The following is a 20,392-nucleotide window of genomic DNA, read 5'->3' on the forward strand; positions in this document are numbered from 1 at the left end:
CGAGGCAATTTAAGTACTTTTATTCAAAAATTCAAAGAAAATCTAAGTTAAAATAGCCTTACTTTGATGAAATTTAATGTGTATTTGGCGTCGAATTTCTAAAACATACAACAGAGTAAAAAATAAATAAAAAATACACATTAAATGATAGATTTATGCTTAAAAATTTGCAATAAAAAAAATACATATTATATAATTTATGAAAGTAATGGAATATTTTAAAGTTCTCTAGAATTTTCGATTATATACGGGAGCGCAAACGCTGTTACGGCAGACCGCGCTCTGCCGCGCTCCGCGCTTTAGGGAGTAGGACGTGTTGCGCTGCTCCGTCAGACACAAAATTACTAAAGTACGTTTTTCCCGCGCGTAGTAGTCGGGAAGCCCACGATACTAGATTAGAATTGGTGGAGTAGACGGTAACGAGATAATGAGGTCCTATAATGTTTCCACTTTGAGCGCTTTCAGCCTTTGCTACTCGACTACACGATGATCGCGTTCAAGGTAAAAATACTAGCTTTCGTCCAGCGCAATTTTGTATTAGGACTCTTATGGATATTTTTATTCTGTGATTGTCATTGTCATAGCTGATAGCTATCATCTTGTCAATCATAAAAAAAAAACATACTTTGAAGTTTGAAATTTGAATTCATGTCTGGTTTTGATTTATACTTTATAGTACAAAAAATAGAATTAAACTGACTATTAATTATTTAATAAAGAATAATTATTAGCCTAAATGGCATCCAAAAAGCCTATACCTGGAAATAAACAGAATTCAATATTTAATTACATTAAGAAAAGTGATGGTAATTCAAAGGATGAAACAAAGTGGGTACTATATTGTTTTATTACTGTTTATATTCAAATATAAAATATTAAACAATATTTATTTATGAATAATTTCAGCAAAAGCAAAGATCAAAGTACAGAAAAGAAGTCAAAATTTGTGTGGAAATCGAGATCTTCATCCACAAATAATTGTGAGTTATTTTTGTTTATTACTATTTACTGCAAAACTCAAACTAAATAATTGAAAAATTTATAACATAATTAAAAATATTATTTTTGTTTCAGTCACTCCACCGTTCAAGAATACCATAGAAGATAATATTAAGGTAAACTATTTTCACAAGATAAAAAGTGCTATAAGCATTCAAAGTGTTGTATAACAATGGCAATTATAAATAAGTATAATTATTAACATCACACATATCATCATCAGACCATATAAATTCCCACTGCTGGGACTCCTATAAGGCCTGGGGCCATAATCCACCATGCTGGCCAAGTGAGGGTTCGCGGATGACACTTGTTGTCGAACTTTTGATTCTTCGACATGTCGGTTTCTTCACAATGTTTTCCTTCACCTTTTGAGCAGTGGGGATGTTACAACATGCGCATGCAAATTTGAAAATCAATTTATTACCTGCGTGCTTGCCTGGTCTCGAAGCCGGGACTTATTGATTTGAAGTCAGAGGTCTCACCACTGAGCCACCTCTGCAATTTAACATATATCCATTCTTAATTTAATTAAACTTATAATTTTAAATTTTATTAATTTCAGTCTGTAAATAGAGATCAACAAGTGAAACCTGAATATAATTCTTCAGTGCAAAATTGTTCTTTGAATAATATAAAAAAAAAATTCAATGTTGACAATCAAAGTGGGGATATGTTTGATGCCATGGATGTGGTAAGTTATCTTTTCATAATAATTAAAATTATTTAAAAAAAATTGATATATATGAGGAGTTTTGAAGTTACAAATAAGCCATAAAATTGTAAATCATTGATTATAATCTACCTTAAGATTGTAATCTGTTGATTGATTATGATAATATTTGTTTTATGCTGTATAGCAGTATAAACATTAAAGTTTAAACATCCTTAAAACAATAGATACTCTCAAGTACTCTTTAAAACATAGCATGCAAGTGGAAGAGCTGTACAATTTGCTCTATAATATGTATAATATTTAGTTCTGACTCCTCAGTTCAAGAATATAATAATTGCTTTTTATGGGACAATAATAAGATCCTGTTTTTAGGATGATTTCCCAAGTGCGTTTAAAGAAGACAATAAATCTGCAGAATTAAGTAAATCAATTAGGATAAGTGCGACACCATCTCCTGAAAAAATAGAAAAACCAGTAAAAGTTAAAGAGAAAACATTGAAAACTCCAAAAAAATTAAGTCCCAAGAAAGACAAAGACCCTTTAAAGAATATAAAATTAGATAGTTCTTTAACAGAATTCTTATCAGAAATAGCACAGCATCCAGCATTAAAAAAGGAAAAGGTAAGTAAACATCCATTGAATATCATACATTTGAATAGAAAAAAAAAATCGATCTTGGGGCGAGAACCCGCATCTTATCGCCATTCTGGGGCGACGCCTGACCAACTCGGTCACCTATGAATCGAATCCCGCCCTGTGATCAGTTTTTTTCTATTGTTTAAAAACTTATATCATACATTTATTTGCTTTTCAAATAGTTCTATCTGATTACATTTTTATTTACATATCAATAACAAAAAAAAAAAAATCATTAAAATAAGCTTAAAATTAAGCTGCCTATTCAATTAAATTCATTTTTTTTTCTTTTAAAACAGAAAAAAGTTCTCTCACATGATGATATAGATAAATGTAAAACAATGTACATAGAAATATTAGAAAAAATCAGTGATGCATTTAATAGAATACCAAATTGTATCAAAGAGAAGTTCCCAGGCTATGACAGTAAAACCTATGCAAAGATGAATTACCTCAAAACAAAATTGAAATCAGTTATACAACAGAAACCTAATGATACATTTCAATCATCTTCAGAGACATTAAATACCAGCTGTGAAGCAAATGGTAGGGAGAGCCCATCTATTTTAGGAAATGATGTCAATGATCTTGATGATTTTGACGTATCTAGTCAAATGAGAGCTAAAATAATAGAAAACAAACATGCTGTAAATGTCCTAGAAACCTCAACACCAGAAATACACAATTTTAATAAAAACCAGCCTACAAAAACAATATATTCAGATCTTATGGCTAAGAAATCTTTATCCTTTGATGCTTTTTCACCTTGCAATGATTCCGCTCAAAGCATTAATTCTAGCGTAAACTCTGTCGATAATTTAAACTCGTCAGACAATCAAAATAAAACGAAAGGCAAATTTGTTTTTAAGAGGCCGTCAGCGGCTGCAGATAATTCAAGTAAAAATACACCAGACAAAGATGTGCCTTCTAGTACTTTCGAAAGACTTAAACTTGCGTCAGAGAAGTTATTGCCATTTAAACCGGAAGAAGCGCCTAAATGTTCTCCTATAGCAAATAGTTCTGTAGCATTTCAACCACCACAGTTAAGCAAGAGTGCCTTGATGAATTACGCTAAGCCATGTACTGTAGTTTCGCCTATTGTTAAAGACAGTCTAAATGATACTGAATACGAGGAAACAGATGATTATGAGGTGCCATTAGATATAGATGAGGTGACAGATATAATGCCGGAAGATTCTAGAACAAGTGTAATAAATATTAGTGATTCCTTGCCAAGTTCTAGCAATGTAGGAACAGTTGGCGATGATGGTTGGCCAGAATATAGGCCAGAAGACTTTGAAGATATCATGGAAGTTCCAAAGGATGCAAATGACGTAACAAAGGAAGAAATTAATTTAATGGACGAGACACTAGCTGATGTACCTAAGTATGAAGGAATGGGTGATTTTCATGCTGGCACACAGAACGATGGCATAACTGGTATAAAAATAAAACGAAATTAATTAATTTCTAAACTTAATATGTTGTGGGAACTACATGATTTTTACTTTTAGGTGAATTTGATGGTCTAAATTATCCACATTCGGATCTAATGATGGAAATGTTCAAAGAAAAGTTTGGATTGAAATCTTTTCGTCCTAATCAATTACAAGTTATCAATGCTACTTTATTAGGACATGATTGTTTTGTGCTTATGCCTACTGGAGGAGGTAAGTTAGATCACTCATAAAAAGTTATATAATATAGATTTTGAAGAAAATTTGTGTTTGCCTCATTCTCATATTTATGTTTCGTTTTTAGGCAAATCATTGTGTTATCAATTACCTGCAATTTTGACCCCTGGTGTGACAATAGTTATTTCTCCATTGAAATCACTAATTCTCGATCAAGTGAACAAATTATTGTCATTAGATGTAAGTAAAAATTCAATAATTTAAATGTATTTAAATTAGTAATATTGGCCTATTCGAATAACCTTTCTACACGTTTTTCGCGAAGTGCTTTGTGCTTTTAAAAATAGCTAAATTCGAAATAAATGTTTGGTTTGGAGATGATGAAATATTTAAAGAGTTTAAAGAGTAATGATGAAATATGTAAAGGGAACTACGTTAAATTTCGTTCCTTCACCTGGTATAACCTATCTCTGTCGCTCTTACGTAAAAATAATGTGTTTTAACACAAGAGCAAGATGAACCCGAAAGTTATCCTCGCACAATAACTGGCAACAGGAATAATTAGGACACTCATATTTCCTACTAATTATTGTTCTTCAGATCCCAGCAGCCCATTTATCAGGGGACATATCATTGGCAGATGTAGATGATATATACCACAAGCTATCTATGAGGGAGCCTCCTATTAAACTATTGTATGTAACTCCAGAAAAGGTCAGCAGCTCTCCGAAGTTCCAAAGCATGCTGGACATGCTTTATTCGAGAGGAAAGATCGCCAGGTGAGAGGATTGTGTACTACAGTGTATGCAAATTGAAGATTTTTTTGATAAAGATGTCAATTTAAAGGTAGACACTGTTAATAAGTGTATATAGTAAGTCACTGAATTAGTACGTATCGTGATTTTATTTATATAATTTTATATTAATTACTATTGCTATTTAAATTTCCAACATCAATTTAGGTCACATTTAGTGTCCTTGCCTATTCAAATCGACGCGGATCAATAGAAGACGCGGGTTTGAATTCCGATCCTCGTTATTGATCTTTAAAAAAATCTCACGTTTTTAAGCTATTGCATAGCTTATATCGCGAGCCTTGAGCGCGGGGACCGAATCCAGAAATTTAGTAACGAAAAACCTCACGCTCCCCACGGGGACGGGCGTGGAGGTGTGGCTTGAAGGCATAGCATGCAATAGCTTTACCGCGGCAGTCCCCGAGTGCCACACGTCTTTTTCTTGTTCCCTGTACTTGAAAATAATTTCTGTCCAAATATATTACACCTAAGCTATGATTACTAAATAATTGATTTCTAAATAATTTAAGGTTCGTAATAGACGAAGCGCATTGCGTGTCACAGTGGGGCCATGACTTCCGACCAGATTACAAGAGGCTGTTCATCTTACGGGAACGATTCCCTCAGACCGGGGTCATGGCGCTCACTGCTACGGCCACCCCGAGGGTCAGGATGGACATCTTGCATCAGCTCAAGGTATATAAAATTAGTGTTTAGAAAATGAATATCCCTAAGTTGCGAAAGGAAAAGCTCTTTCCTGGAAAGGAAATCTACGATCTATCATCATGTTAATGTTATGTGTATGCATCAATTTTTTTGTACTTTGCGAGAAATATTTTTTGGCACTGCTGTTGTCTTGGATTGTTACTTTCTAACAAAATAGTGTTCTAATTTAATGCGTTTTGTTTGATTATTTCTTAGAATTATGAACTGAAAATAAACATTATTGCTTGAGACACTAATTGCTTAAGAAAAATATACCAAAAGCAATAATTACTTACCAATGTGTACATCAATAAAAATGCAACTGAAGCAATAATTACGTTATTTCTATTTTAGGTAACAAACTGTAAATGGTTCTTGAGCAGTTTCAACCGTCCCAACCTTGCCTACAGGATATTGGAGAAGAAGCCTAAAAGTATAAACCAGGAAATTGCAAAAATAATCAGAGAGAAGTTTTTCAGGTTAGTATGAGAATTGTGATAAACAAGTTTTATAAAATTGTTTTTGTGGTCGATAATTAAAAATAATACAACTTTAATGTTTCATTTAGTTGTGCTTTCCTTATGTGTTTTGAATATTTACTTTCTGGCTTTCTTTCTGCGGTGATATTTTGGCATAGCAGTCATATATTTTCCAATTTCATTTTTCCATTCCTTTGTGCCCTTTCCCCAAGGTCTATTCTATATCTACCAAAATTATTCAAAATTGTGTATAATTTATATACAGAAAGAGTTACTTTTTATTTATAACATTAGTGGTAAATTCCATCCTTCCCACTACCTAAATCCCTTACATCACCGAATTTTGTATATTGGTTGGGAATTTAAAGTCTTCAAAATTTACCAGAGACTCGGGCATAGTGTACTGCCTATCTCGAAAGGAGTGCGAAAGTCTAACCGTGGATCTACGCAAAGTGGGCATACAAGCGGCCGCTTATCACGCGGGACTGGCTCATAAGAAGCGGGAGACCGTACAGGCGGGGTGGGTCGCTGATAAGTTTAAAGTGGTATGTTAGATTTGTGTGTTGTTTTTGATAGATGCGGCGAGAAATTGGAAGTTTTTGAAATTTATGTAAATGATTTGTTTATTTAAGTTGTAATTAAAAGCTGACTGACTCATAAAAAATGTCATGACGATTCAAAGGTGCTTTTATAAGAAGTCTAATTGAATAAATAAATGTTTGAGTTTGAGTTTGATAAGTAACAGCTGCAAGGCAGTTAGAAAACTCTCAAACAACTGATGGTGAGCCGGCGACCTGTCTGCTATATTACTCTATTTCTACATTTATCTCTATCTCTACATCCTTCTCCACAGACCACATTTAACTCTATTGCATACAGATCTACGACACAATATTCCTATCTCAACACCCGTTTTTATATTAAACTCTACCAAGCGGATCTGCGCCACATATATCTATCTCTACATTAAACTCTACCACAAGGCAGATGTGCGCTATGTTATACACCACAGCATGCCCAAGTCCGTAGAGGGGTACTACCCGCTCTACTACTCTATTTATCTCTACATTAAACTCTACCACACAGATCTGCGCTACCATAGCGTTCGGTATGGGCGTGGACAAGGCAGATGTGCGCTATGTTATACACCACAGCATGCCCAAGTCCGTAGAGGGGTACTACCCGCTCTACTACTCTATTTATCTCTACATTAAACTCTACCACACAGATCTGCGCTACCATAGCGTTCGGTATGGGCGTGGACAAGGCAGATGTGCGCTATGTTATACACCACAGCATGCCCAAGTCCGTAGAGGGGTACTACCCGCTCTACTACTCTATTTATCTCTACATTAAACTCTACCACACAGATCTGCGCTACCATAGCGTTCGGTATGGGCGTGGACAAGGCAGATGTGCGCTATGTTATACACCACAGCATGCCCAAGTCCGTAGAGGGGTACTACCCGCTCTACTACTCTATTTATCTCTACATTAAACTCTACCACACAGATCTGCGCTACCATAGCGTTCGGTATGGGCGTGGACAAGGCAGATGTGCGCTATGTTATACACCACAGCATGCCCAAGTCCGTAGAGGGGTACTACCCGCTCTACTACTCTATTTATCTCTACATTAAACTCTACCACACAGATCTGCGCTACCATAGCGTTCGGTATGGGCGTGGACAAGGCAGATGTGCGCTATGTTATACACCACAGCATGCCCAAGTCCGTAGAGGGGTACTACCCGCTCTACTACTCTATTTATCTCTACATTAAACTCTACCACACAGATCTGCGCTACCATAGCGTTCGGTATGGGCGTGGACAAGGCAGATGTGCGCTATGTTATACACCACAGCATGCCCAAGTCCGTAGAGGGGTACTACCCGCTCTACTACTCTATTTATCTCTACATTAAACTCTACCACACAGATCTGCGCTACCATAGCGTTCGGTATGGGCGTGGACAAGGCAGATGTGCGCTATGTTATACACCACAGCATGCCCAAGTCCGTAGAGGGGTACTACCCGCTCTACTACTCTATTTATCTCTACATTAAACTCTACCACACAGATCTGCGCTACCATAGCGTTCGGTATGGGCGTGGACAAGGCAGATGTGCGCTATGTTATACACCACAGCATGCCCAAGTCCGTAGAGGGGTACTACCAAGAGGCGGGGAGGGCGGGCAGGGATGGGGAGCCCGCCACGTGTCTGCTGTATTACTGCTATGGGGATGTCGTGCGGTATAGGCGGCTGCTAGAATGTGAGTTTTTGTATTTTTAGCTATTTTTTTTATGTTAAAAAATTTTCGTTTTAGGCATAATTTTTTTAACAAAATATTTTTTTCAAAGAATAATCATATAATCTCTAAAATATATGTCTACAAAGAAATATAAGTAAATAAAAAGTGTGTGCGTGTAACCTTTACGCGCGATTGAAGTAAAACTTCTTTGGCGTTGACGACATATATCACTGAAATGATTAAATATTAACTTATATTTATTATTCATGTGCTTTACAAAGATTATTTAAATGTTATATTAATATTATTCATTCGAAACATATGTCATAATAATTTCTTACGTACGAAATTATAGGTTTGTGGTAACTATAATGTGAAACATAAATTTTACTCTCTAAATTTGCTACTTTTCTTGAAAATACAGCATCTATCGTTGTACCGAAACGCGTTGTTGAATGAAGTCGAGAAGTATTCATAGATAAATCAAATTTTTCTTCTAAAAAATCAATTAACGGCTGAGATTCCTGAGAGCGAAAATTAACATTAAAATCTCCAGTTAGAATCATCGGTAATTCATGATAATTACTATTTAAAAGTCGAGAACCTTCAATTGTGAAGTGAAGTAATTGCTGATGAATAAATTTTATGATATTTGTCAGGCTAGTATTTGTAGAAATATAAATAACAACGATAATCACAGGTTGGTCATTCGTATTAACACATCGAACCAAGGCGATGTCACCAATTTGTGAAACCTCATCGGAAATTTGTGATAATATCGTTTGTGAAATATTTTGAATTGGTGTTACATTGTTCAGTGTATCTGTAGATGAATGATATACAGCTACTCCACCAGCAGTTGAGTTGGGTCGTTTGTATTGGGTAACGCAATAAAAATTTTCAATAAGAATTTGTTCGTCATTTTTCATCCAAGTTTCGGAAAATAACAGCAATGTGGACCTTTTTAATACTTTATCATTCAGATCAGAAACATGAGCACGTAAACTTTGGCAGTTGAAGGAAAATAGTGTAATGTTACTCTCATTTACAAGGTTATATAATTCTTCCTGTTGTGTTATTAGGCGAGAATTTGAAAGTCTTTCAAATTCACACTGTAAATCAACTATTCCCCCTGGACGCTTTCTTCCATGATAAAATTTGTTGTCATCGGTGTTTGAGACAATGAACAATCCATTTATATCAGTTACTCGTGATAATCTTATCTTTCTTAACCCTTAAATTGTCACCCCTAGATAACTTGTGTTTATAATGTCCAAATTTGGAGGATGTGTTGGAATTAGGATAGAAAAGAGGAAAATGAAAAAAAAAATTAAAAATTTTAGTTTTTTCTATTGTTTTCACTATGTCACATAAAACGGACACTGCCAATTATATGTACATGTTCGAACCGTCACATATAACGGACATTGCACATTATTCCTGCAACCGTGGTACATGAATACAATGCACATTTTCAACTCTGTAATTCAAAATTATTATCAAATTATAATTATGGACGATCTAGAATAAGCTTTTCAAACATCTGTCTTAAAATGTTGGTTAAAACTTTAACGATATCGTTAAAAATAATGGATTTTAAAAAAACGACACTACCAAAAATCACAGCCTAAGAATATGCTAAGAATTGGAATATAAATAGTATTACATAGCCTGAGAACTTATCTAATACACCAAGAAAGTCCTCTTCCCATTCCTTATATTGTACAGATTGAAATGTGTTTGCTTCATCGTATGCAAAGAAGTCGTATACCATGCCTTAAGTACCAAAACAAACACGAAATTTAAATCGCTTTTTTTTGGATTCTTTGGCATATATTGTATCCATTTTCTGCCAGTTTTTTAATTTGTAAGGTATTATTATTTTAATTTTTCAACATTGGGTGGTATTTCTGGTAAGTAACATCATGCTGTGGCTGAAGAACTACTGAGAAGTAGGGAAGATTCATCTCGCACCGCATGTAATGGCTGTAATTCTGCAGCAATAATATTTTGTTGATGGTAAAAATTCTGACTTTTTGGATCTTCATTGTGTCTCAAATCAATATGTCGTATAATTCCGAAGGTATGGTGCTGGGGGTAAATGATTGACACTGTTATCATATTGAAATCACTCCCGTAGGTCTACATTTCCTTCAAAATCGTCATCTCAACTCAACGCCAGACTCTTCAGCTTCCGCCAGAGATAGGTGGGGAATTTTTTATTGATTGCCAAGTCATGCTCCTCTAAAACATATTAAAAATAGAGAAAAATATATCAAAATGATGACGTTGAAAATGGATGGCCTTATTGGCAACGTCCGTTACATAGGACATATGAAGTATACCCTAGTATATACTCCAAGTTGTCAACGTCCGTTTTATGGGACATCGTATATAAACAAAGATTTGTATTCCAAATATTGTAAAATATGTAAAAATTATGTCAAAATACTATACTTACAATCGTATTCTAACTAATAATATAACATTATAAGCAAAATAGCCAAAATACTTACAGTTATTATCAATTTTATCAGGAGAGTCAAGAGATCCGTTTTTTGCAATTTTCAAATGGTCACCATTCGCGACTATACTTCGCTTTGGTAAAAAAACCTGCATGTACGCGAAGGACATAGCTAGTACCTTCCCAATATACCGATTAGCAAAGCTTAGGTCTGCTATAACAGCGCCAGCATGTGTGTAAATACTATGTCCTTTAAAACGGACGAAATCAATTTAAGGGTTAATACTATTATAAAGGCGAAAGTTTGTAAGGATGTATGGATGTATGGATGTATGGATGTATGGATGTTTGTTACTCTTTCACGTAAAAACTACTGAACCGATTACAATGAAATTTAGCACACATATAGAGGGTAACTTGGATTAACACATAGGATAGGTTTTATCCCGGAAATCCCACGGGAACGGGAACTATGCGGGTTTTCCTTTGAAAACGCGGGCGAAGCCGCGGGCGGAAATCTAGTATATTATAAAGGCGAAAGTTTGTATGGATGTATGGATGTTTGTTACTCTTTCACGTAAAAACTACTGAACCGATTACAATGAAATTTAGCACACATATAGAGGGTAACTTGGATTAACACATAGGATAGTTTTTATCCCGGAAATCCCACGGGAACGGGAACTATGCGGGTTCTCCTTTGCAAACGCGGGCGAAGCCGCGGGCGGAAATCTAGTGCTACATATAACAGCTGCTGACTGTGACTTTTATTGTATTCATAAACGATTTGAACAAAAGTACCACCTTGAGACTTATGTATTGTAAGCGCACAAGCAGATACTAATGGAAAGTGATTTCTCTTTGCAAATATTGTCTTATTTCTATTCATTGGTACAGATGACGATCTTCATAAAATTGGGACTGCTGTTCTACTAATGTTTAGAGTTTGAATATGATGGGCAGCTTTTTTCCTAATTTTCTCTCCTATCTTACCAGGAAACTCAAGCCATAAGCGTATGATGTTATCACTGTCATCACGTTCAATATACACTAACTTTCCAACACAACCGTTGGCTAAGCCATCAGATACATCAATATTGGTTGTAATAATGTAAAATTTGTTAAGAACTAATATGATTTCATAAGGCGATCCTCCTGTATCAATAACTGACATTTTATGAAATTGTTGGCGTACATATGCTTCTTGTTCAACTGAATGACAACCTATATACATATCTGTTGCTATGGATACTACTTTGTCTTCAGCAATATTTAAAATAGATTGATTATAATCCGCAACATGTTTATTTTTATTTTTAATTTACTTATTTTAAAAGTAATAAATAAACAAGTAAGTATATTTAGAGATTTTCAAAAAATTTTGCAATTTAAAATAATGTTTTTAAAACTGTTGAATTTTTCATTCACTTTGCTATTCACAATTGATCCGTTTGAAAATTTGAAAATAAATAATCCTAATTGATTATGATATTTGCCACTAGCTGGCGTATAAGTCAAGAAGCGTGTAGTATATGACATATACTTACAACCAATCAGAATTATTATTTTTAAATGGCGGAAACTACACAGACTATAGTAAGCGTTACTTCCGTCAGAAAAAAAATCTGAGTTACTCCCTAGTCGCGCCTAAAGAAGTTTTACTTCAAAAAACCTGTTTGACGAGCATACATGTCAGAAGTGAAATTTCTTTTGCAAGATTCAAAGATGGTCTAGTTATTAGATAACCGTTTGATTTTTGACGACAAAATAATTGAATTACTATTTTACTTGCATATATCTTGCCTCTTCATTTATTACCAAGTTTTATTAAGGAGGGTCCTTCACCATACCTATTTTTAACTACAGTAGAAAGGAACACAACCCCAGAAGCACGTCGCGTTCACGTCGAGAACCTTCTCCGTATGGTAGAAGTCTGCGAAAGTGTATCAGAGTGTCGCCGGGCGCAAGTACTAGCTTACCTTGGGGAACGATACTCGAGGGAAAAGTGCCGGGCGGCTGCGGCCACTGCATGCGATAACTGCCTTAATGACAACCAGTATAAGGTCTGTATTCTCTTAACACACGCACACATACACACACGAAAACAGACATGTAGGTACAAGTACTAGCTTATGTTGGGGAATAATACTCGAGGGAAAAGTGCCGAGCGGCTGCAGCCATTGCGTGCGATAACTGCCTTAATGACAACCAGTATAAGGTCTGTATTCGCTTGGATCACATAAACACATAATATATACACACACAAACAAACATGTAGGTACAAGTACTTATGTTGGGGAACGGTACTCAAGGGAAAAGTGCCGAGCGGCTGCAGCCACCGCATGCGATAACTGCCTTAATGACAATCAGTATAAGGTCTGTATTCGCTTGGCTCACAGAAACACATAATATATACACACACCAACAGATACGTAGGTACAAGTACTAGCTTATCTTGGCGAGTGATACTCAAGGGAGAAGTGCCGAGCGGCTGCAGCCACCGCATGCGATAACTGCCTTAATGACAATCAGTATAAGGTCTGTATTCGCTTGGCTCACAGAAACACATAATATATACACACACCAACAGATACGTAGGTACAAGTACTAGCTTATCTTGGCGAGTGATACTCAAGGGAGAAGTGCCGAGCGGCTGCTGCCACCGCATGCGATAACTGCCTTAATGACAACCAGTATAAGGTCTGTATTCGCTTAACACTCACACATATATACACACACAGATACGTACGTACATACACACCTACGTATGCACACACACATGTATGTACGTACGTATGCGTGTGCACATATTGCATATCATTGTAAATAGTACTACATCGATATAGAACTTTGTTAGAATAGAAAACACTTTATTGCACAATGCACACGAAAATAACATTTACAGATATAATAGGTAACTTAAAATAAATGTACAATTTGGCGACCTTATCGCTTCAAAGCGATTTCTTCCGGGCAACCTTGAAATACGAAAAATAAATCATTAAAAAGTTCTATCTTTGTTATTTATTTAATTATTTATTTATTATTATTTATTTATTTAATTATTTATTTATTATTATTTATTTAATTGAGCTTACTGTGGGACTAGGTCGATTTGTGTAATAATGTCCTTTAATATTTATTTATTATTTAATTTTACTTTAACCCTTAGCCGGTGGACGTAACAGAAGAGTGCAAAGCGATAGCGCGAGCTGTTCGCTCAGCCGGTAGAAGCAGTTTCACCTTACTGCACGTGGCCGATGCTTTACGGGGTTCCACTCAACAGCGGTTGGCGGCTTTGAGGGACTCGCCGATACATGCCAAGTGAGTGCTGGCATTTATTGAAGTGAAACTTCTTTATCGGGGTTGGAAAAAATTTGTGTTACATTTTTTCGTTACGCGTGACATTTTTCCGTTACGCGCCATCTTTTTCTTATCCCTACCACGCGTGATTCGACGTATTTCTGTAGAGTTGCATAGGTACCTATAGTAAATTATTATTTGAAAAATAAGGTCATAAAGAAGTTTTACTTCTGACGTGTGTACAGTGCACACTAGTACACGCACGCATTTTTTTTTACAGTTAATTCATTAATGAGTTCTTTAGTTGGTGTCTTCATGTGTTTTATAGTTTGTGCCTGTGTTCTTTACGTGCCCTTATGTATTTTAAAGTTTGTTCCTTTAGGATGCTGAGGATGATCAGCTTTATGGTTTGAGGTGGGGAATTTTACTAGCTATGTTCGGTGTGTGGGGATTTGATGGGAGAGATGATATATGTAGAAGGATTTAGTGATCTGTTCGGTCTGAAACACCGAAATCGCAGCAGCAGCTCTTGCCGTCGTGTAGTAGTTTATTCATTCATTATATTGTACACTCAAACTCAAACATTCATTTATTCAATTAGACTACTATTTAGTAGCAATTTCGAATCGTCATTACATGAGTATTTTTAACATTTACCACCGATTCGGAAAGCAGTATCTATGGAGAAGAATCGGCAAGAAACTCCATAGTTGCTCTTTTAAATTATGTCAATATTACATAATATGTAACTTATATCTAACTACATAATATATCATAATATGCCAAATAGAGGAGGCTACTACTACACTAGCGGCTTTACTAATAAAAAGTTAAACAATGGATAAATTTCTACCATTTTCTACCATAGCTATGTTCTGCTCTTGCTCACATGAAACGTCAATCATAAAAACAAGACACGTTATTGCAATAACTAATCCATTGCATAGCGAATGGGTAACATTTTATTAGTAAGACCGTAGATGTTTAAATTATCACAATTTATATTTTATACAAAAAAAGACGTGTGGCACTCGGGGACTGATAGCATGCCTTCAAGCCACACCTCCGCCCGTCAGAGTGGGCAGCGTGAGGTTTTTTCGTTACGGAATTTCTGCATTCGGTCCCCGCGCTCAAGGCCCGCGATAGAAGCTATGCAATAGCTTAAAATTTGTGTTTAATAACTTTCCCAGGTGTAAAAGCTGGCCTCGTGGAGATCCTCAGCGCTTACTTCGCCAGTTAGTTGTGCGCGGTCTGCTGAGCGAGCGGCTCGTTGTCAACAACGACATCGCTAGTGCGTATGTGGCGTTGGGACCTAATGTTGATAAGTGAGTAAATTGGACCTAAAAATATGTGAGTAAATTGGACCTAAAAATAAGTGAGTAAATTAGACCTAAAAAAAGCTTAAATATCCCCACTTACATTTTACTTCGAAACAGCTAGAAGAAAAAAGCAGTTTATGATTAATCCTCGTGGTTGCTCGCTCGAATTTTTTAGAGACGCGGATTTGGGCATTCCTTTAAGTGCTTTTTTTTATTATTTTCTTCTAGCTCTGGCAAAAGCAAAGCAATTAACACTTTTTTTCTTGTGCAAATGACTTCTCATTTATTTTACCATTATCCGATTATTGGGTTAATTTTGTTAGGAAATCGCCGTTTTCAGTTATTTCGATAGATTATTTTTATTTACTTTCTATTCTCTAAAACGTTTAATTCCTCTAAAAAAACGTTTAATTCTCTTTTACCAGGCTAATGTCTGGCAACATTCGCGTAGTGTTCCCCATGAAGGTGGAAAAGAAGGCGAGTCTGGTGACAACTGCGCCTGCGCACAGCAACACTGATACTGCTGTCACTGCGCTTATCAAGAGGATCGAGGAACGATGTTACGCTGATCTGGTGGAAGCTTGCAGGTATACATTCAAACTTAAACATGCATTTATTTAACTAGACTTTGTTTTGAAGCGCGTTTGAATTGTCAAAAAAAGACGTGTGTCACTCGGGGACTGCCGCGGTAAGCTATTGCATGCTAAGCATAGCATGCAATAGCTTACCGCGGCTTGAAAGCATTCAAGCCACACCTCCGTGTCCGTCCCCGTGGGGAGCGTGAGGTTTTTTCGTTACAAAATTTCTGGATTCGGTGCCCGCGCTCAAGGCCCGCGATAGAAGCTATGCAATAGCTTAATAAAAACCATATAAGAGAATTCTGTATTGAGAAGAGACGACAAGAAACAATATGGTGTCTTGTGTATTGGGATAAATTGTAGTTTTAATAGTTGGAAACTGCTATCAATATATTGGAAGATATTTTAGGAAATTATTTATGACAATAGGGTTATTGGCTAGGTCTATAAAAATTGTTACCAATGTATTCTCTACCAGAAATTTTCCCGCAAACGATACTAAAAGCGATATCTGTCATTTTACAATAGGTTAATCTATTTACTTACCCAGTAATCCATACTATCCATACTAATATTATAAATGCGAAAGTAACTCTGTCTGTCTGTTACTCAATCACGCTTTAACTACTGAACCAATTTGCTTGAAATATGGTATAGAGATATTTTGATACCCGAGAAAGGACATAGGCTACTTTTTACCCCGGGACATAGGATAGGTTTTATCCCGGAAATCCCACGGGAACGGGAACTATGCGGGGTTTTCTTTGACTGCGCGGGCGAAGCCGCGGGTGGAAAGCTAGTCTTGAATAAACCATTACTATAACTTTCCCATTCATTAGCCATTTACTTCCACAGAGAAATGGCAGCAACTCGTGGCATTTAACTTTAAATTATATTCAAACTAGCTTTCCGCCCGCGGCATCGCCCGCGTTTTCAGAGAAAACCCCACATAGTTCCCTTTCCCGTGGAATTTCCGAAACCTATCCTATCTCTCAAGTTGGATCGAACTGCACATGGTGTGCGAATTTTATTATAATCGGTTAAGTGGTTTAGGAGTCCATTGAGGACAAACATTGTGACACGAGATTTATATATATTAAGATATTGTTACTTTCTACAGAGAAATGGCAGCAGCCCGTGGGGCTTCCCTAACAGCAATTCTCCCGCAAGCAGCCCTCAAAGCGATGTCGGTCCGTTTGCCAGAAACTTGTGCGGACATGTTAACATTACCGCATATAACTAGAGCCAATTATGATAAATATGGCGAAGGTTTACTGAAGATTACCTCCGCGTATGCTGTGGAGAAGATGGGTGAGATTTTTGTAGTATAGTTTTTTTTTCTGGATAATGTGTAGTACTAAATAGCGGAGAACTTGTAAATAAGTGATATTACCTTTTAATATGTGTCTTTGATATTAACCTTTTAGTTCCCTTTTGTGTGATTTTTATGTTACTTTTTGGTAAATGAAAGATGAAGGATAAGTAATGCAAAATTTGTATTTCCAAGGATATTTCCTTTCCAGGTACATTCTTTGCATAAAATGTGTTTTTATTTTCAAAATTTGCCAACTACAATACAAAAATAGATCGTCCATTCGAATTTCGATTCAATTTTTAACAATAAAACCATCACTATAAATTAAATAAACTCAATTAAAATTGATAGTCTAGCCTGCTTTGTCTAAAACCTAATAAATTATATACTAAAACCTTCCTCTTGAATCACTCTATCTATTAAAAAACCGCATCCATTGCGTAGTTTTAAAGATTTAAGCATACAAACGGACATAGGGAAAGAGAAAGCGACTTTGTTTTATACTATGTAGTTTTAGTGTAGCTGTGTGTAGGGAGATGAAATTAAAGATAGCGGCCAATTAAATTTTATATTTCTTCTTAATTACACAAAAATATACTATATAATTTTATTAACTACAATACGTGGGTCGGTGGCGAGAGTTACGGGACAACTGAGGGCGACGCTATGTGACTGTGCGACGCGACCGAAAATCCTGCGTCAGCACAGCACCTACAATATTCCCCCCTTTTCAAAAAAAAAATGTGGAACATTTTTAAACAAAATCAAATTAAATTATCTTTATGTAGATTACTAACTCGCACAACGAACCCTAACAATTCTGCTGACAGACAAAAGATAACAATGTGAAACATAATACAAGATTAGTTCAAGAGTCGGTGAAACATTCTTATAAACACACGAACATTTATTTTAAAAAATATACTTAACATATAAAAAATTACTATAGTCTGCAGCCATGGTGTTTGATGTAACGTTATGATGTCCTCTCTTGGCATCATTGCGGCCATTTGCCAACAATACAATCTAATAAAGTCCTACGATCGAACAACATAACATTACATACACACAAACATTATAATGTAAAGTAACATTATTAATAAAAAATACGCAATGTATAATATTAAGGTATCATGTACCTAGTACATTAACATGCAAATAAAATCATATACGAAAATATAATTAAAATTGTTCCCGTCTCTTACACTATGACAATACAATAACAATGCAATGTATGAAACGTCATCATTAAAATTTTATAACACACAAGAAATATGAATAAAATATTTCAATATAACCATTCTTTAAATTCAAAAAATTACGTGACCTAAAACAACAACATACAATTTGCAATTTTGCATGAATTGTAATAACAATGGCTATGTACATGATTAAAACATAAATTTACTTGGCGTTTTTCGTATTCGCCCTGATCGTGTAACATAATTTTTACAGCTGGATTTGTCTGTTTCAAACGTTACCTTTTTAATTACCTTTTTTGTATGTAGCGAATCATTAATTTTATTATCACTCATATTAACAGACTTACCGGTGAACTTAGTCACAATATTATTATCATCAGGTAAAACGTATGCAGGTTTTAACCTATCTATTGAAACGTTAAGTTGTCTGTCCGTTAATTGAATTTTAAAAGTTTTATCCTTTCTACTAATGACACGATATGGCCCATCATACGGCGGTTGTAATGGTTTCCGTACGGTGTCATTTCTTAAAAATACATATTCGCAATCAATTAAATCTTTATGTATGAACATTTTACACGGTAATTTATTAATTCTAGATACAGGTTTCATACTGTGTATAATCGACCTCAATTTATCAACATAACTATGTTCGTCACACGGTTTTATATTACTTGTGTCATAAAAATCACCAGGTAGCCTTATATTACTACCATAAATCATTTGAGCTGCAGTTACGCCTGTGTCTAATTTAACAGTTGTGCGTAACCCTAACAATACTGTTGCTAGCTCATCAACCCAAGAATTACAATTTAAACGAGCCATAAGCGCTGCTTTTAAAGTTCTATGCCAACGCTCTACTGCACCGTTGCTCTGTGGATGATATGGGGTGGTCCGCAACTTTTGTATTCCCATTAATAACATAAGTTGCCTAAATAAATTACTTTCGAATTGTCGACCTTGGTCACTTGTGAGCCTAAGGGGACAACCGAACCTACAAATCCAACCCTCATACAACACCTTTGCCACAGTCTCCGCAGTAATTTCTTTTAAAGGAAAAGCCTCGGGCCACTTGGTGTACCTGTCTATGATTGTTAGACAATATCTAAACCCTTCTGATGAAATTGGCAATGGCCCTACAAGATCAATATGTATATGCTCAAAACGGCTCGTGCCTTGAAAACTTCCTAAATCGGATACAGTATGTTTTGAGACTTTAGCTCTTTGGCACTTAATACACGTTTTAGACCAAATTCCTATATCCTTGTTCATTTCTGGCCAAAAATATCTATCAGTTACTAATTTTTTTGTGGCTCTAATACCCGGGTGACTTAAATTATGCACAGCCTCAAAAGCTAAACGTCGAAATTGTTTAGGTAAATATGGTCGAATTCTATCTGTGGATGTTTCACAATAAATTTGTTTATTACAATCGAACATTGCAACACGCTTAAGTGTAAATTGACTGTTTGCGTTTGACCGGTGTCGCATTTCTGCAAGTTGTTCATCCGTTTCCTGCGCTTGGGCGAGTTCTGCGAAATCTAACACGGTGGGACATGTTATTGTTTCAATTCTCGATAACGTGTCAGCGACTATATTTTCCCTACCTGTTACATGACGAATATCTGTACAAAACTCACTAATAAACATAATTTGCCTAGTTCTTCGAGCAGTTTCCCTATTTGTACCTATTTTACTAAATGCAAAACAAAGTGGTTTATGATCTGTATAAACTATTAATTCGCGGCCTTCAACCATGTTGCGAAAATGAATTATTGATAAATATATCGCTAATAATTCTCTATCATAGGTACTGTATTTACGCTGAGCTTCCGTAAGTTTACGTGAAAAATATCCTAAAGGTTGCCAAATATTGTTAATTTTTTGTTGTAAAACTGCACCTATACACGTATCTGAAGCGTCAGTCATAAGAGACAATGGAGAATCTAAGGAAGGATATGTCAACAAAACTGCATTTTTCAAATCTATCTTACATTGTTCAAAATTTTGCTCTGCTAATTTATTCCAATTAATTT

At 35.6% G+C, this 20,392-nt stretch overlaps 1 protein-coding gene across 1 annotated transcript in view; it reads left to right on the forward strand.

Annotated features, from left to right (window-relative positions):
* The first annotated feature begins 620 nt into the window (after positions 1-620).
* Blm (Bloom syndrome helicase) overlaps positions 621-20,392 on the forward strand; it is a 29,549-nt gene continuing 9,777 nt past the window's right edge. The window contains exons 1-18 of the mRNA XM_089707315.1: positions 621-828; positions 907-980; positions 1,075-1,115; positions 1,565-1,693; positions 2,048-2,296; positions 2,611-3,751; positions 3,826-3,981; positions 4,073-4,185; positions 4,546-4,724; positions 5,270-5,435; positions 5,799-5,923; positions 6,309-6,468; positions 8,004-8,196; positions 12,506-12,702; positions 13,812-13,963; positions 15,133-15,267; positions 15,687-15,848; positions 16,960-17,150. Of these exons, the coding sequence (XP_089563441.1) occupies positions 737-828; positions 907-980; positions 1,075-1,115; positions 1,565-1,693; positions 2,048-2,296; positions 2,611-3,751; positions 3,826-3,981; positions 4,073-4,185; positions 4,546-4,724; positions 5,270-5,435; positions 5,799-5,923; positions 6,309-6,468; positions 8,004-8,196; positions 12,506-12,702; positions 13,812-13,963; positions 15,133-15,267; positions 15,687-15,848; positions 16,960-17,150 (3,655 nt within the window). The 5' untranslated portion in view covers positions 621-736. The remainder of the gene's footprint in view (positions 829-906; positions 981-1,074; positions 1,116-1,564; positions 1,694-2,047; positions 2,297-2,610; positions 3,752-3,825; positions 3,982-4,072; positions 4,186-4,545; positions 4,725-5,269; positions 5,436-5,798; positions 5,924-6,308; positions 6,469-8,003; positions 8,197-12,505; positions 12,703-13,811; positions 13,964-15,132; positions 15,268-15,686; positions 15,849-16,959; positions 17,151-20,392) is intronic.

This window comes from Colias philodice, chromosome 19 (assembly GCF_061535455.1).
Source record: "Colias philodice isolate Cphi_HAF_F1 chromosome 19, ilColPhil1 Martin Lab GWU primary, whole genome shotgun sequence".
In the NCBI taxonomy this organism is placed as follows: Eukaryota; Metazoa; Arthropoda; class Insecta; order Lepidoptera; family Pieridae; genus Colias; species Colias philodice.